Consider the following 17,379-nt stretch of genomic DNA (forward strand, 5'->3'; position numbering starts at 1 on the left):
CAAGCTGAGTAGCCGGCTGTCTCATGTCAACCACTGTTTTTTTTATATAGAGCTGACACTGTCACGTAATTTTCAACAGTACATCCACTCAGGTGTCGACCCCCTAGGGGGTGATATCACTGTTACAGACACTTTGCTCCGCCTCCACATCATTTTCCTCCTCATACATGTCGACACACACGTACCGACACCCAGCACACACACAGGGAATGCTCTGATAGAGGACAGGACCCACTTAGCCCTTTGGGGAGACAGAGGGAGAGTTTGCCAGCACACACCAGAGCGCTATATATGTATAGGGACAACCTTACAATAAGTGTCTATCCCTTATAGCTGCTTATATCTGTTATTTTGCCAAATAAGTGCCCCCCTCTCTTTTTTACCCTGTTTCTGTAGTTGCAGGATGCAGGGGAGATTCTGGGAGCCTTCCTACCAGCGGAGCTGTGTGGGAAAAATGGCGCCGTGTGCTGAGGAGATAGGCCCCGCCCCCTTCACGGCGGGCTCTTCTCCCGCTTTTTACTGGAAAACTGGCAGGGGTTAAATACCTCCATATAGCCCAGGAGCTATATGTGATGTATTTTTCGCCAACTAAGGTAAATTCATTGCTTCCCAGGACGCCCCCCCCCCAGCGTCCTGCACCCTCAGTGACCGGAGTGTGAAGTGTGCTGAGAGCAATGGCGCACAGCTGCAGTGCTGTGCGCTACCTTATGAAGACAGGAAAGTCTTCTGCCGCCGATTTATGGACCTCTTCTTGCTTCAGCATCTGTAAGGGGGCCGGCGGCACGGCTCCGGGACCCATCCATGGCTGGGCCTGTGATCGTCCCTCTGGAGCTAATGTCCAGTAGCCTAAGAAACCCAATCCACTCTGCACGCAGGTGAGTTCGTTTCTCTCCCCTAAGTCCCTCGATGCAGTGAGCCTGTTGCCAGCAGGTCTCACTGAAAATAAAAAACCTATTTAAACTTTTACTCTAAGCAGCTCAGGAGAGCCACCTAGATTGCACCCTTCTCGTTCGGGCACAAAATCTAACTGAGGCTTGGAGGAGGGTCATAGGGGGAGGAGCCAGTGCACACCAGCTAGTCCTAAAGCTTTTACTTTGTGACCAGTCTCCTGCGGAGCCGCTATTCCCCAAGGTCCTTTCGGAGTCCCCAGCATCCACTAGGACGTTAGAGAAATAAGATTCCTTACACTCCTCTGACACCTTATCAGGAATATGCAGAACATCTGATAGCCTCTCTTAAGAGCCTCTATTCCCTGTGACAGAGCTGCATCCCCCCCTCTGCGTCCATCTCCCCCCTCCTCCAGGTCTGACCTGTCAGCATCAGACTGCAGGATATGGGCCAGAGATTGCTTTTGCGGACAAATGGGAGGGTATTGAGACGCTGTCTTGGGGACTGAGTCTCTGTTCATAAAATCATCCACAGTTTTAAGTCTTGCGTCTCTTTCTCATTGCGGGACAATTTAGTAGAAAGAGTCGAGATCATTCCCTTAAGAGAATTAACCCATTCCGGTTCAGCCCCGCTAGTCTGTGAACCCAGAGTACCCAGTAGTGAGCACCCTGGTGGAGAGGAACACTCCGCTGTACAAGAAACACACTCTTCGCCTGACATAATGTAATGTGACAGCGCGCGCACACACACACACACACACACACAGGATAGGTTAAGCACAATTAACCCACAAAGAGCCCTTCAGGGAGACACAGATGTTTGGAGCCAGCCCCCACCGCGCCCTTATCGCTAATGCCAAGCTTAGCTGGGTCGCAGACTAAAGTACCCTGATAGAGGACTTGGTACACTAGTAATCGCTCCCCCCATGCTATGACCCCGTGTTACCGCTGAGGAAATCTGGAGTCACACTGGAGGAGCTGTGCGTCCCTGTCAGTCAGCGTCTGCAGAGGGAAAATGGCGCTGGTGAGCTGCTGGATCCTCTAATAGTGAAGCTCCGCTCCTTCAATGGCGCGGTCTTCCCACTTTTTTTATACTGGCTGAGGAATCTGGTGCTTAAAATGGAGAAAACCGTTTTAAGGCTGTTGTGCCAGTATGGGTACGGTATACAGAGTACGGAGACGCAGATATGTACTGTGTCCAGAGACGCATTTCACCCCGTTTTAGAAGCCGTGCATCGCCATACCCTTATGCTGCCATAATGGACGTCGGCTCAGTACTCACCACTCTTCTTGCTCTGTTAATGGTGGCGGCGTGCTGCGGGACTGTACGCTCGCCGTGATGGGCTTGCGAATAGGTCCCTCAGGAGCTCAGTGTCCTGTCTGCGGGAAACGGGACCATTAACCCTTCAAGAGGTTGGGCCGTTCCACCTTCCCCACCCCCCTAAGTCCCACGAAGCAGGCAGGCTTTCAGCCCTGCCGGAAAATAACAAACATAAAATAAATGCAGAAAACTCTTCAGGAGCTTCCTTCAGCGTGACCGGCTCCTCCGGGCACATTTTCTAAACTGAGTCTGGTAGGAGGGCCATAGAGGGAGGAGCCAGCCCACACTATTAAACTCTTAAAGTGCCCATGGCTCCTAGTGGAACCGTCTATACCCCATGGCACTAAACGGATACCAGTATCCTCTAGGACATAAGAGAAATATACAAGAAAATAATTGTGTACAGTGTTAAAAATATAACACACATCTGCTTTACTTTATGAGAAAAAACTATTCAAAGACGTTTAAAGACTTGGCACGCCGGCAAGAGACTCTTCTTTATTCAGCAGGGTAATTTGGTTGTCTGTATATATGTGACACGTGGCCTGTACAGGGGTGGTGCTTAACAGTGTTAATGATATTAGGTAAGAAAGACAGACAGGCAATTCAAGATGTAATGACACGTCACTTTTTAAGTGCACTAAAATAAGTCATACCTATTGAAAGCAACGTGCCTAGAAACCGGTATTGTTACTGAAATCCAGAATTACAGTTGTGTGAAGAAATGTGAACGGAGGGTTGCAGTCGTTAGGTCGTCATGCATTGGGTCGACCACTGAAGGTCGACATGCACTAGGTCGACAGGTTCGTTAGGTCGACATGAGTTTTTCACGTTTTTTCTCTCCCAATTTTTGACCTTTATCATACTTTACGATCGACGTGGACTACTTATGGGAATGGTAATCTGTGCCGAGAGCAGCGAGGCACCTTGCCCAAAGTATGGCGAGCAAAAGCGGTGCACTAATTGGGGTTCCCCGTCACGCTACGAAGAGAACGACACCAAAAATAGGCAAAAACCCCCCATGTCGACCTTTTGACCTGTCGACCTTTAGTGGTCGACCCAATGTGTGTCGACCCAATGACCCATATCCGCACAGGATGTCCTCATTAGTTTTGCTTTCACCTTGTCCGCTCTATAAGCAGATGCCGCGGTACTGAATATCCTGTGATTACCAAATTTGGAAAGCAAAAGTAATTATTCACCAAAACCATATTTATAATGCCATTGCCAATATTCTAGGTGAACTGTGGTAAACAAACTAAACAATGCACTGGTTTAATTTTTTCAATACTGTTGAGAAATTGTTTTGACCTTGCTTTTAAAGGTTTCTAAAAGTATCTCTCCGCTGATGCTCTATCCTGTGTTTTTCAGAGTTTGTCATGATGCTGTCATCTAGATAACGTTTGCTGTTGCGATGGGAAACTCCTGTAAACTGGTCACATTCCTCTTCCACAGTGACTGATTTTGGTTTGTGTACAACAATTAAAGTGCATACAATTTTTTTTTGTTGTAAAATGTTTCCGTTTAGTTATCAATGTATTAAACAGTTACAATATAAAATAGGTAATTAAATTAAAAAGGCAAAATCCTGTGACTGTCTTAAAAACATTGGTCACAGAAATATTGGCTACATAGGTGAAAAAAGTCACTGTAGGGTAAGATCCTGAGAGAGGCAACATTCACAGAGCAAGGCACTGCCCCATAGTGGTCCATTTCCATCTCAGTCTGAGCCTTTAGTGGTTTCCATAGTGTTGTAATATTCAGTGTGTTAAAAAGTCAGAAGTTCCTGTAGTTGGGTCACTTGTCAAAATATGGGAGGTAGAAGAACTGGAAACCATGTTTTCCTTTCACAGCACAATATATAAATATTACATGATACACTGCAAATAGATGGAAGAGAAGAAACATTAGCGGAAACACAAAGTCTTTGGTGCTGTGTTCACAACCGTGGCAATATCGTTTTTATTGCCCACAGTCACAGCGATCATTAGAAAGCCTATCTGGCTATGCTGTACTTTGATATGCCCTTCTACTGTAACTATTACCAGCAGTGTAGCACCAAAGGAGGGGCCATTCCTAGTACAGAGGTGAGAGTGTGGTTATCCATACAAAGCTGTTTGTAAGACAGGTGCAAAAAACAAGACAATGCCTTACCCCCTGGAATCAGCAAAAGAAGTCCAGGTACAAAGAAGATGGCACTGGAAACAGCTGGGGAGAAAGGGGAACATCACCACTGGTCAGTCATGCTGACATGGTGTGACTAAGTTTATGGTGTGTGTGTACTACTATAGTGAAGGCTGATACGCACCTGGTGATGGGCTGACTTGTAGCCCCACACCAACAAACACGAACACTGTTGAACACAAGAGAAAGAATTAGAGTCAGTTATCCAAGCAGGGGAAGTTGAAGGAGAGTGTCTGGAGAATACAGGATGGCGGGAGCAGTACTTACCCAAGCCTAAAAGCAGCAGCAGAAAAGACGACAGAACAACTTTCTTATTTTTCTGTACAAGAGGATGTCTAATCCAGCTGAGAACACAATGAGGCAAGGGAGGGCATTGTAAGTGGGGGTCAATGAAAAATTGGTGCGGTAAACATTAATAGGTAGCTTGTAATGTATGCAGTTGTTCATTAAAAGAATCACAACCACACCAGGTATACTGTTTTATTTTACAAAACTGTTCCACTAGTTAAACACAATGGATGGAATGAAACAATAAGCAAGAATAGACTGATTTTGTATTTAGAGGGACATTACTGTGACGCTGCCCCTTTACAACAATATATGTCTGTGGAGCTAATTAGATAAAAAAAAACAAAACAAACAATGTGACCACATTTATTGTAATATCAGATGTAAGGAAGATGTCACCCAATCTGCGTGTTCTATTATGAAAGTCACCTTGAGCTTGTGGTCTAGGGGACATTTTCACATGCAATAATACATTTTATAATATATATATATATATATATATATATATATATAAACATATAGCGAAGACAGATACAGCGGCACTCAGAGGCTGGATTCAGATTCTAAAATGTATTTACATAAACAAGGTGAAGAGGTGCCTTTACACCTTATTTATGTAAATACATTTTAGAATCTGAATCCAGCCTCTGAGTGCCGCTGTATCCGTCTTCGCAGCATCCATCATCTAACAGAGGGCACCTGAGCAAACACGTCCTAAAGAAGGAGTGCCTCTCTGGGGAGCACCTCCACCCCCTTACTATACCTACCAGCAAGTGGTTAGGAATTATTCTGTTTTTGGCTTGTAGAGATGTCCTACTTAATCATATAATACATATCAGTGATCTTACCTGTGCGTATGTAGTTTTTTTCCCCATTATCCCCTCCCCACACATATAAGGTCTGTCCCAAGTCAGACATGTGCAGTGGGAGCCCATCCGACTCCGTTCCCACTGCAGGGGAGGTGGGAGGGGGGGGGGACAGAAAAGGGTCCACGGGAAAGTGCAGCCTGAGAAAGTGTATGGGGCAGGACTCCATGACACAGTAAATGACAGGTCCATTATGCTAGTATTTTCATTCTGTAGCACCCGGATACACATCTGAACGATGTGTTTCCAGCCAATTCGCCGGGCAAAATATATCACACCATGCGTACACACTGCATGATGCACTGATATGACGGCACAATGTACCATACCATCATCATAACCAATGTCTGTGCAGCACAGTAAACCAGAAGATATCGTTAACGACCTGGGGGAGCGCGCAATTGAGGGTACACACACTGAACTATGGGATTGGTCCTTCCAATTGGCCTGCAATAGACAAACTGTGCAAATGTCGTTCTTGTGTCTATCCAGCCTTACTGTATTGAGTAAAATTATCTTTATTATTTTGTAGCTTATAAGTTGTTTTTTATTTTCATCATATTTTCAATATTTATTTTAATATATTTAGTTTGCCAACATGTGCCTAATTTTATTTATTCTACTGCTCTCAAAAGAAATGACCACTGGTTTGCCTTATCTAAATGGAGTGCTATGTTTTATTTTATTTTTAAATAGAATATAGACACCAACCTTATGCAATTCAGATTGACCAGTTTGATATTACTGTGGCCATTGGGGGGGAAATTCAATAGTTATTTTCACAGATGCCACTAGATGGCGCCTATCGGCAGAAATTCAACTGTTCTGCCATTTGGGCATCCATTAGCCACGGAAGACACTTTTTCTCGCCAGCTTCCTGAGGTGAGAGAAAAAAAAATGTGTGCTAAGGGTCCTAATTCAGCATGGAGAAATTGCAGTTGTCTGTGAATAGAAAGACGCCATCCTGACAAAAAGGAAAAACGCCCCATGCAAATTTGCAAATGCATCACAGATTGATATTCACTCGCAGATGCATACGCACATTCCAGAACATCGAAGAGTCTTTGCTGTCTGAGCAAATTTGAGTAGGTCTGAGGTTGCAACTAATCTGCGACAGACGGGCTGGAAGTGGTCTGTGCTGATGTTAGAGACCCTCCCCAAAAACGCCTTGGTACACCTGCGTTTTTTCTGACACACCTAGAAAACGGTAGGTTTCCATCCAGAAAAGCCGGCTTCCTGTCATACAGCGGCTACATTGTGTTTACGATCTGTACGCATTTTCTGCTCGTATTTACTACGCATGCGCAGTTGTTCAATAATCGACCCATTTGCGAATTCTCTAATAGTGATCCATGCTAAATTAGGCCCTAAATCGGGAGTTTGGACATCCATAGCAGGACTTTAGACGGGTTTAGTAGTTTTTCACTGACTAAACCCGGTCTGTTTTGGTGCGACGTGCATGGGCACTCAAACACAGTTGATTTGTGACAATTGTTTGGGTGCCTGAACAGTCCCGGTTTATACAGGATTATTAGACACCAAAAACAATTGAATTTCCCACAATTATTACCCTTAAGACTCTTCATATGGGCAATATTACACTATTCTGTTTGTAAAAGATCATGCTATATGCTCATCTTAATTACCTAAACAAAAAATACTGCGACCTGAGTGAATGTATTTTGCCGGGTTTTTCACACTGTATACTACTGGTAGCGTCCTTACTAATATTAGGGCACATTATAGATACCCAGAGTAGACATATTGGTAGTCCCCAGATTTATTTTAGATGGGCAAAGAAGGAGATTACCTGAAGCACTGCTGATTGGATAGCTGGGTACTGTTACTTATGGTGCTGAAGGAGCACTGCGAGCTACGAGAAGAAAGGGTTGGAAGACCACTGTAAGCAAGACAGAAAGGGAAATTACGTTAGCTGTATTTGTCAAAAGATACAGTGATATTCGTTATACAACTGAAGAGCTTCAGGATTTTATTTCATAAAAAAAAAAAAAAAAAAGGGAAAAAACTCCCCCAAAAAACTAAAGAAAGCTCTAACTCAAAAACCTGACAAATCCCACAAGAGGATTGCATTAAGTTCTCAATGCTAAAATGTGTGACATAAACACATCTCAAAAAGAACATGCAGTTCCACATGTATGGTACAGTCAAGTGCCCTCAGTTTTCAACACTAGAAATGAGACAAAACAAAACAGATGTCATCTTTCTTATGTAAAAATAAGAATTTACTCACCGGTAATTCTATTTCTCGTAGTCCGTAGTGGATGCTGGGGACTCCGTCAGGACCATGGGGAATAGCGGCTCCGCAGGAGACAGGGCACAACATTTAAAAGTTTGACCACTAGGTGGTGTGTACTGGCTCCTCCCCCTATGACCCTCCTCCAAGCCTCAGTTAGGATACTGTGCCCGGACGAGCGTACACAATAAGGAAGGATTTTGAATCCCGGGTAAGACTCATACCAGCCACACCAATCACACCGTACAACTTGTGATCTGAACCCAGTTAACAGTATGATAACGTAGGAGCCTCTGAAAACAATAAACAACCCGATTTTTTGTAACAATAACTATGTACAAGTATTGCAGACAATCCGCACTTGGGATGGGCGCCCAGCATCCACTACGGACTACGAGAAATAGAATTACCGGTGAGTAAATTCTTATTTTCTCTGACATCCTAGTGGATGCTGGGGACTCCGTCAGGACCATGGGGATTATACCAAAGCTCCCAAACGGGCGGGAGAGTGCGGATGACTCTGCAGCACCGAATGAGAGAACACCAGGTCCTCCTTAGCCAGGGTATCAAATTTGTAGAATTTTACAAACGTGTTCTCCCCTGACCACGTAGCTGCTCGGCAGAGTTGTAATGCCGAGACCCCTCGGGCAGCCGCCCAAGATGAGCCCACCTTCCTTGTGGAGTGGGCATTGACAGATTTAGGCTGTGGCAGGCCTGCCACAGAATGTGCCAGTTGAATTGTGCTACAAATCCAACGAGCAATCGTCTGCTTAGAAGCAGGAGCACCCAGCTTGTTGGGTGCATACAGTATAAACAGCGAGTCAGATTTTCTGACTCCAGCCGTCCTTGAAATATATATTTTCAATGCTCTGACAACGTCCAGCAACTTGGAATCCTCCAAATCGCTAGTAGCCGCAGGCACCACAATAGGCTGGTTCAGGTGAAACGCTGATACCACCTTAGGCAGAAAATGAGGATGCGTCCTCAATTCTGCCCTGTCCGTATGGAAAATCAGATATGGGCTTTTATACGATAAAGCCGCCAATTCCGACACTCTCCTGGCTGTAGCCAGGGCCTTTCACAAAAGTCTGGACTTCAGGAACTGAAGCCAATTCTTTCTGGAAGAAAATCGACAGGGCCGAAATTTGAACCTTAATGGACCCTAATTTGAGGCCCATAGATAATCCTGTTTGCAGGAAATGTAGGAATCGACCCAGTTGAAATTCCTCTGTCGGGGCCTTCCTGGCCTCACACCATGCAACATATTTTCTCCAAATGCGGTGATAATGTTGTGCAGTCACCTCCTTCCTGGCTTTGACCAGGGTAGGGATGACCTCTTCCGGAATGCCTTTTTCCCTTAGGATCCGGCGTTCAACCGCCATGCCGTCAAACGCAGCCGCGGTAAGTCTTGGAATAGACACGGTCCCTGCTGAAGCAGATCCCTTCTTAGAGGTAGAGGCCACGGATCTTCCGTGAGCATCTCCTGAAGTTCCGGGTACCAAGTCCTTCTTGGCCAGTCCGGAGCCACTAGTATCGTTCTTACTCCCCTTTGCCGTATAATTCTCAGTACCTTGGGTATGAGAGGCAGAGGAGGGAACACATACACTGACTGGTACACCCATGGTGTTACCAGAGCGTCCACAGCTATTGCCTGAGGGTCTCTTGACCTGGCGCAAAACCTGTCCAGTTATTTGTTGAGGCGGGACGCCATCATGTCCACCATTGGTCTTTCCCAATGGACTACAATCATGTGGAAGACTTCTGGATGAAGTCCCCACTCTCCCGGGTGAAGATCGTGTCTGCTGAGGAAGTCTGCTTCCCAGTTGTCCACTCCCGGGATGAACACTGCTGACAGTGCTATCACATGATTTTCCGCCCAGCGAAGAATCCTTGCAGCTTCTGCCATTGCCCTCCTGCTTCTTGTGCCGCCCTGTCTGTTTACGTGGGCGACTGCCGTGATGTTGTCCGACTGGATCAACACCGGCTGACCCTGAAGCAGAGGTTTTGCCAGGCTTAGAGCATTGTAGATTGCTCTTAGTTCCAGTATATTTATGTGAAGAGACGTTTCCAGGCTTGACCACACGCCCTGGAAGTTTCTTCCTTGTGTGACCGCTCCCCAGCCTCTCAGGCTGGCATCCGTGGTCACTAGGACCCAGTTCTGTATGCCGAATCTGCGGCCCTCTAACCGATGAGCACTCTGCAACCACCATAGCAGAGAGACCCTTGTCCTTGCCGACAATTTTATCCGCTGATGCATCTGCAGATGCGATCCGGACCATTTGTCTAGCAGATCCCACTGAAAAATTTGTGCATGGAATCTGCCGAATGGAATCGCTTCGTAAGAAGCCACCATTTTTCCCAGGACTCTTGTGCATTGATGCACAGACACTGTCCCTGGTTTTAGGAGGTTCCTGACGAGTTCGGATAACTCCCTGGCTTTCTCCTCCGGAAGAAATACCTTTTTCTGAACAGTGTCCAGAATCATCCCTAGGAACAGCAGACGTGTCGTCGGGATCAGTTGGGATTTTGGAAAATTCAGAATCCACCCGTGCTGTTGGAGCACTACTTGAGTTAGTGCTACTCCGACCTCCAGCTGTTCTCTGGATCTTGCCCTTATCAGGAGATCGTCCAAGTAAGGGATAATTAATACGCCTTCTCTTCGAAGAAGGATCATCATTTCGGCCATTACCTTGGTAAAGACCCTGGGTGCCGTGGACAATCCAAACGGCAGCGTCTGAAACTGATAATGACAGTTTTGTACCACGAACCTGAGGTACCCTTGGTGTGAAGGGCAAATTGGGACATGAAGGTAAGCATCCTTGATGTCCAAGGACACCATAAAATCCCCTTCTTCCAGATTCGCTATCACTGCTCTGAGTGACTCCATCTTGAACTTGAATTTTTGTATGTACAGGTTCAGAGATTTCAGATTTAGAATAGGTCTTACCGAGCCGTCCGGCTTCGGTACCACAAATAGCGTGGAGTAATACCCCTTTCCCTGTTGTAGAAGGGGTACCTTGACTATCACCTGCTGAGAATACAGCTTGTGAATGGCTTCCAATACCGTCGCCCTGTCTGAGGGAGACGTTGGCAAAGCAGATTTTAGGAACCGGCGAGGGGGAGACTTCTCGAATTCCAACCTGTAACCCTGAGATACTACCTGCAGGATCCAGGGGTCCACCTGCGAGTGAGCCCACTGTGCGCTGAAATTCTTGAGGCGACCCCCCACCGCCCCTGAGTCCGCTTGTAAGGTCCCAGCGTCATGCTGAGGCCTTTGCAGAAGCCGGGGAGGACTTCTGCTCCTGGGAAGGGGCTGCTTGCTGCAGTCTCTTACCCTTTCCTTTGCCTCGGGGCAAATATGAATGTCCTTTTGCTCGCTTGTTCTTATAGGAACGAAAGGACTGCGGCTGAAAAGACCGTCTTTTTCTGCTGGGAGGGGACTTGAGGTAAAAAGGTGGACTTCCCGGCTGTTGCCGTGGCTACCAAATCCGATAGACCGACCCCAAATAATTCCTCCCCTTTATACGGCAATACTTCCATATGCCGTTTGGAATCCGCATCGCCTGACCACTGTCGTGTCCATAGACTTCTTCTGGCAGATATGGACATCGCACTTACTCTTGATGCCAGAGTGCAGATATCCCTCTGTGCATCTCGCATATAAAGGAATGCATCCTTTAATTGCTCTATAGTCAATAAAATACTGTCCCTATCCAGGGTATCAATATTTTCAGTCAGGGAATCCGACCAAGCCACCCCAGCACTGCACATCCAGGCTGAGGCGATTGCTGGTCGCAGTATAACACCAGTATGTGTGCATATACTTTTTAGAGTATTTTCCAGCCTCCTATCAGCTGGATCCTTGAGGGCGGCCGTATCAGGAGACGGTAACGCCACTTGTTTGGATAAACGTGTGAGTGCCTTGTCCACCCTAGGGGGTGTTTCCCAGCGCGCCCTAACCTCTGGCGGGAAAGGGTATAACGCCAATAACTTCTTTGAAATTAGCAGTTTTTTATCAGGGGTAACCCACGCTTCATCACACACGTCATTCAATTCCTCTGATTCAGGAAAAACTACAGGTAGTTTTTTCAGACCCCACATAATACCCCTTTTTGTGGTACTTGCAGTATCAGAGATATGCAAAGCCTCCTTCATTGCCGTGATCATATAACGTGTGGCCCTACTGGAAAATACGTTCGTTTCTTCACCGTCGACACTAGATTCGGTGTCCGTGTCTGGGTCTGTGTCGACCGACTGAGGCAAAGGGCGTTTTACAGCCCCTGACGGTGTTTGAGACGCCTGTACAGGTACTAACTGGTTTGCCGGTCGTCTCATGTCGTCAACCGACTTTTGCAGCGTGCTGACATTATCATGTAATTCCATAAACAAAGCCATCCATTCCGGTGTCGACTCCCTAGGGGGTGACATCACCATTACCGGCAATTGCTCCGCCTCCACACCAACATCGTCCTCATACATGTCGACACACACGTACCGACACACAGGGAATGCTCTGATAGAAGACAGGACCCCACTAGCCCTTTGGGGAGACAGAGGGAGAGTTTGCCAGCACACACCAAAGCGCTACAATTATATAGGAACAACCTTATATAAGTGTTGTTTCCTTATAGCTGCTTAAATATATATAATATTGCCAAAAAATGCCCCCCCTCTCTGTTTTTTACCCTGTTTCTGTAGTGCAGTGCAGGGGAGAGCCTGGGAGCCTTCCTAGCAGCGGAGCTGTGTAGGAAAATGGCGCTGTGTGCTGAGGAGATAGGCCCCGCCCCCTATTCCGGCGGGCTCTTCTCCCGGTTTTTCTGAGACCTGGCAGGGGTGAAATACATCCATATAGCCTCATGGACTACATGTGATGTTTTCTTTTTAGCCAGAAAGGTATTAACATTGCTGCCCAGGGCGCCCCCCCCAGCGCCCTGCACCCTCAGTGACCGCCGGTGTGAAGTGTGCCTGAGCGCAATGGCGCACAGCTGCAGTGCTGTGCGCTACCTCATGAAGACTGAAAAGCCTTCAGCCGCCGGTTTCTGGACCTCTTCTTACTTCGGCATCTGCAAGGGGGTCGGCGGCGCGGCTCCGGTGACCCATCCAGGCTGTACCTGTGATCGTCCCTCTGGAGCTAGTGTCCAGTAGCCTAAGAAGCAAATCCATCCTGCACGCAGGTGAGTTCACTTCTTCTCCCCTAGGTCCCTCGTTGCAGTGAGCCTGTTGCCAGCAGGACTCACTGAAAATAATAAAACTATCAAAACTTTTACTCTAAGCAGCTCTTTATGAGAGCCACCTAGATTGCACCCTGCTCGGACGGGCACAAAAACCTAACTAAGGCTTGGAGGAGGGTCATAGGGGGAGGAGCCAGTACACACCACCTAGTGGTCAAACTTTTAAATTTTGTGCCCTGTCTCCTGCGGAGCCGCTATTCCCCATGGTCCTGACGGAGTCCCCAGCATCCACTAGGACGTCAGAGAAACATAGAATTATGTTTCGCATACACAAAACTGTTCTGTATAAGCCACACATGTAAAAAGAGATAAAAGTTACAGGCCGGGGTGGGGTGGGTTGCACGTTTTACATATTACAATTAATATACATATTAGGTGTATTCCTTCTACTAGGAAAGCGAGCTGGCAGCATTGTTCCACACCTTTCTAAATCTTTAATTTTCACATGTTCTGCTTCTTCATCATTCTCCAAGTTCTAAGAACAAAAAATAAAAAAGGACATAAAATGAAAAGGTCAAAATAGTACAACAGCGGCAGAGAATGTGCCTTGTTTCAGAAGAATGCAAAATAGTTCAGGAATGCAAGAGTTATTGTATTACACACATTTCTAGGGGTTTCTCTGAAATTAAAATGTAAAGAGACTGCGGTGTACAGTGGAGGGTAATGACTTACTTCGTAGTGCAAGTGCCAATTGAATATCCAACAACAGGCATCAGGTAAGTTTTCTGGAGTTACACTTTTAAATTAATGGTTTATAAGACTGGCATCTAAAGCATCCCATCTTATCCGCACATAAGTAAACAAAGTATGATATCCCATTAACCCCGATTTCGGCCTATCCAATCAGAGGCCATTTTTAATCGGACCAGCAATTGCACGAAAACACATGGGATCAGGGATAAATTTCCGATCACATGTGTTAACACAGCCCCTTATTGGGGATTATGCTTCGGGTGCCTCAGCATAATCCCTGATAAATGCCGACATAAATGCAGACATCGCACAAGAACGGAGCTGGCATCGGACTAATAGAATCACCCCCGGCGATCCTAGTAGCAGCGGTAAATTACCGCTGCTAATAGGATACCGCCCATAGACCCCTAAACATTTTTTAGAGCCAAAAAAGGCTAGACCTGTGTGTCAGACTTCAAAGAGCTTCTCAGGATAAAAAAAGCTCGGCACTGCATAGTTTCATAAAGGAATGATTATGTTATAGAAACCTGGGCCAATATTTACTAAGAATTCGAGTTTGTCCGATTTGTGTTTTTATTTCTAAGTCCCAATCCGGGAATTCACTAAGCACCAATCTCGGCAGTGTTTGGAGTATTCGGAATGGTTTGATTTGCAAAGTTCCGAAATACGAATGAATAGACCATCGGTCAAACACAGTGGTTATTTCATACAATACGGGCATTCACTATTCATTCGTATTTGGGTGTTAGTTTCTGAGTGCTCAAGTGTGGGTCTGTTTTTTTTCGGGAACATAGGTAAGTATGTGTGTATGGAGGTGTGCATGTATGTAATAAACTTTTACTTTCACGGTGTGTGTGTCCTGTTTTTTTTGGGGTATTTTTTTAGTAGTAGTACTACTACAAGTACCAGCGGGCCCGGTTTTCCACCGGATGCTGGTACTTGTGGTTCTCCAAGTACCAACTTGCGGGGGAGGCTTGCTGGGACTTGTAGTACTGCTACTAAAAACAATATTCACATTTTTTCACAAGGCTATCAGCCCCCCATCCGCCGCCCTTGGATGGGGGGTGGGGGGGGGGGGACACAGCCTCGGGCTTCACCCCTGGCCCTTGGGTGGCTGGATGGGGGGACCCCTTGATTTAAGGGGTTCCCACTCCTCCAGGGTACCCCGGCCAGGGGTGACTAGTTGGGTATGTAATGCCAGGGCCGCAGGGACCAGTATAAAAGTGTCCCCCGGCTGTGGCATTATGTACCTGGCTAGTGGAGCCCGGTGCTGGTTTCAAAAATACGGGGGACCCCTATGCTTTTTGTCCCCCGTATTTTTGGAACCAGGACCAGGCGCAGAGCCCAGTGCTGGTTGATTAAATATGCGGGAACCCGTCATTTTTTTCACCATATTTTTTCAACCAGGACCGGCTCAAAGAGCCCGAGGCTGGTTGTGCTTAGGAGGGGGGACCCCACGCAATTTTTTTCAGATTTTTTAAGACTTTAATCAACTGTTTAAGGTACACAATGAAGCCCTGCACGGATCTCACAGATCCGGCCGGGATTCCTTGTGTTTTGTCAGGCAGTGTTTTACTCATCACTCCCGTAAAACACTGCCTGATATTACGAATGACATCGACATTGGAAAAAACGATTGTGCAAAACTCGGCAGCTTAGTGAATGATCGTATCAGGATTCAAAAAGTTGCAGTAAAATGCACCCGATACCATTCGAGTTCAAACACCCTTCAAAACGGCCAAAACACGAATCTTTGTAAATATACCCCCTGGTGTGAGGAGAAATAAGGATTCAGGATTCTGGTTGTGCAGTTGATTTTATGAGGAAAATGCTGAAAATTGCTAAACGTCTAAAAATCAGTGATTCTCAGGAGAGGCTGCTCCAGGTAACTACTTCCAATTACAAGTAAACTTCTAGATGATCCAATGTGAAGACAATGGGGTCGATTCAATTCGGCAACTTATGAATAGAGCCGGGAATTAGCTCCCGACGCTATTCAATTCAGCTGCTAGTTACCCGCAATTGTCGGGAAATCTTCTCTCATCCCCGGGGGGAGAGAGAAGAAAACCGACAAAAGTGCTGCCGCGCGGCCAGCGCGAGGCTGATTCTGTCGGGAATCAGCATCGCCGCGGGTAGTTAAGTCGGAGAATGCCCGTTCTCCCGACAAAACTACCTGTTAAGTCGGCGAGAACGGGCCATCGCCGACTTAACTGGGAGCTAATTCCCGGCGCTATTCATAAGTTGCAGAATTGAATCGACCAATAATTACATTAGTGCCGAATTCATAAAAGTTCCTATAACTAAATTTAAAGAGATTTGTGCACAGCCAACAAGGATTGGAAGGGAGAATTCCTGCTGCAGACAATGGGACTGATGCAGAGCTGAACACAAGTTGGCTGCAATGGCTGCCGAACTGCATGCACGGAACTACATTTGATCATCATCGGTTATTTATATGGTGGAACCATATTATGCAGCGCTACAAAAAGAGTATTTGTCATTTGCATTAGCCCCTGTCCCACTAGAATTTACACACACACAGGTTAATTTTTGGCAGAAGCCAATTAATCTACTAGTATGTATTTATTAGTGGGGGGGGGGGGACAAACAAACTAGAGCACCCGCTAAAGGGCATACAAACTCCAAAAAAGATGATGCCCAGTACTGTGAGACAGCGAAGCTAACCATTGTGCCAACATGATGCATAAATTCTCCTTCATGCACACTCTCTATTCATGAGCATGTTCTCAGTTATCTTTATTACAGCGCACATACAACTGGCCTAACAGGGGCAAAATATTAATCTATAAACCAGGCATATTTACACATACAGGGCTGTATTCAATAGCTGTCGGAAGCTGCCATCTTGTCGGAAAGACGCCAGCTTTCCGACAGATTTCTGTCAGAAGGTGTTCCGACCTATTCAAAGAGCTGTTTTTTTCTGAAAAGTTGGGAATTCCCGACTTGTCGGAAAACACGTGGATCGGCGGAATAGGTGCCGATCCGCGTGCTTCTGCTGGCAACAAACAGGTTTTGGCCCCCTTTCTGACAATCTCAATTCGACTTTAAAAAAAAAAAAGTCGTATTGAGCAGGGCGTCCTCCCTCCCGTCAGCGCCTCCCCACGCCGCCGCGGACATGTCCCCCGCCGCCAGCTCTCAACCCCCCCTCCCGCCGGCTGTCGCACTTAGTTCCCCCAGCTGGCCACCACTCAGCTCCGCCCCGCCGCCGCTGACAGCAGCAGCAGGACAGGACACCGGGAATGGCCAAATCCAACAGTCGGATTTGGCCATTAATTGAATAGCCCTTGTCGGATCCATTCCGACAAATGCATGTCTGAATGGATCCGACAATTATTGAATATATCCAATACCCTCTGTCAACTTTGCCTATGGGGTTAATTCAGACCTGTTCGCTCGCTAGGGTTTTTATGCAGTCCTGCGTTCACATAGTTGTCACCCATAGGGCAGTGTATTTTCACTTTGCAAGTGTGCGAACGCATGTGTAGCAGAGCTGTACAAACAGATTTTGTGCAGTTTCTGAGTAGCCCAGGACTTGCTCAGCCGCTGCAATCACATCAGCCTGTCCGGGACCGGAACTGACGCCAGGAACCCTCCCTGCAAATGCATGGACACGCCTGCGTTTTTCCAGACACTC

At 46.6% G+C, this 17,379-nt stretch overlaps 2 protein-coding genes across 2 annotated transcripts in view; one reads left to right on the forward strand and one right to left on the reverse strand.

The window, feature by feature from the left end:
* The window catches only part of LOC135054990 (calcium-binding protein 2-like), a 145,066-nt gene extending 140,208 nt beyond the window's left edge, over nucleotides 1-4,858 (forward strand). Inside the window, exon 6 of the mRNA XM_063958527.1 lies at nucleotides 3,580-4,858. Within this exon, the coding sequence (XP_063814597.1) occupies nucleotides 3,580-3,608 (29 nt within the window). The 3' untranslated portion in view covers nucleotides 3,609-4,858. The remainder of the gene's footprint in view (nucleotides 1-3,579) is intronic.
* The window catches only part of TMEM134 (transmembrane protein 134), a 53,790-nt gene continuing 39,082 nt past the window's right edge, over nucleotides 2,672-17,379 (reverse strand). The window contains exons 3-8 of the mRNA XM_063958530.1: nucleotides 13,454-13,506; nucleotides 7,357-7,446; nucleotides 4,660-4,736; nucleotides 4,517-4,561; nucleotides 4,363-4,416; nucleotides 2,672-4,088 (exon numbers count right to left, since the gene is read on the reverse strand). Of these exons, the coding sequence (XP_063814600.1) occupies nucleotides 4,006-4,088; nucleotides 4,363-4,416; nucleotides 4,517-4,561; nucleotides 4,660-4,736; nucleotides 7,357-7,446; nucleotides 13,454-13,506 (402 nt within the window). The 3' untranslated portion in view covers nucleotides 2,672-4,005. The remainder of the gene's footprint in view (nucleotides 4,089-4,362; nucleotides 4,417-4,516; nucleotides 4,562-4,659; nucleotides 4,737-7,356; nucleotides 7,447-13,453; nucleotides 13,507-17,379) is intronic.

This window comes from Pseudophryne corroboree, chromosome 3, assembly GCF_028390025.1.
Source record: "Pseudophryne corroboree isolate aPseCor3 chromosome 3, aPseCor3.hap2, whole genome shotgun sequence".
Taxonomy (NCBI): Eukaryota; Metazoa; Chordata; class Amphibia; order Anura; family Myobatrachidae; genus Pseudophryne; species Pseudophryne corroboree.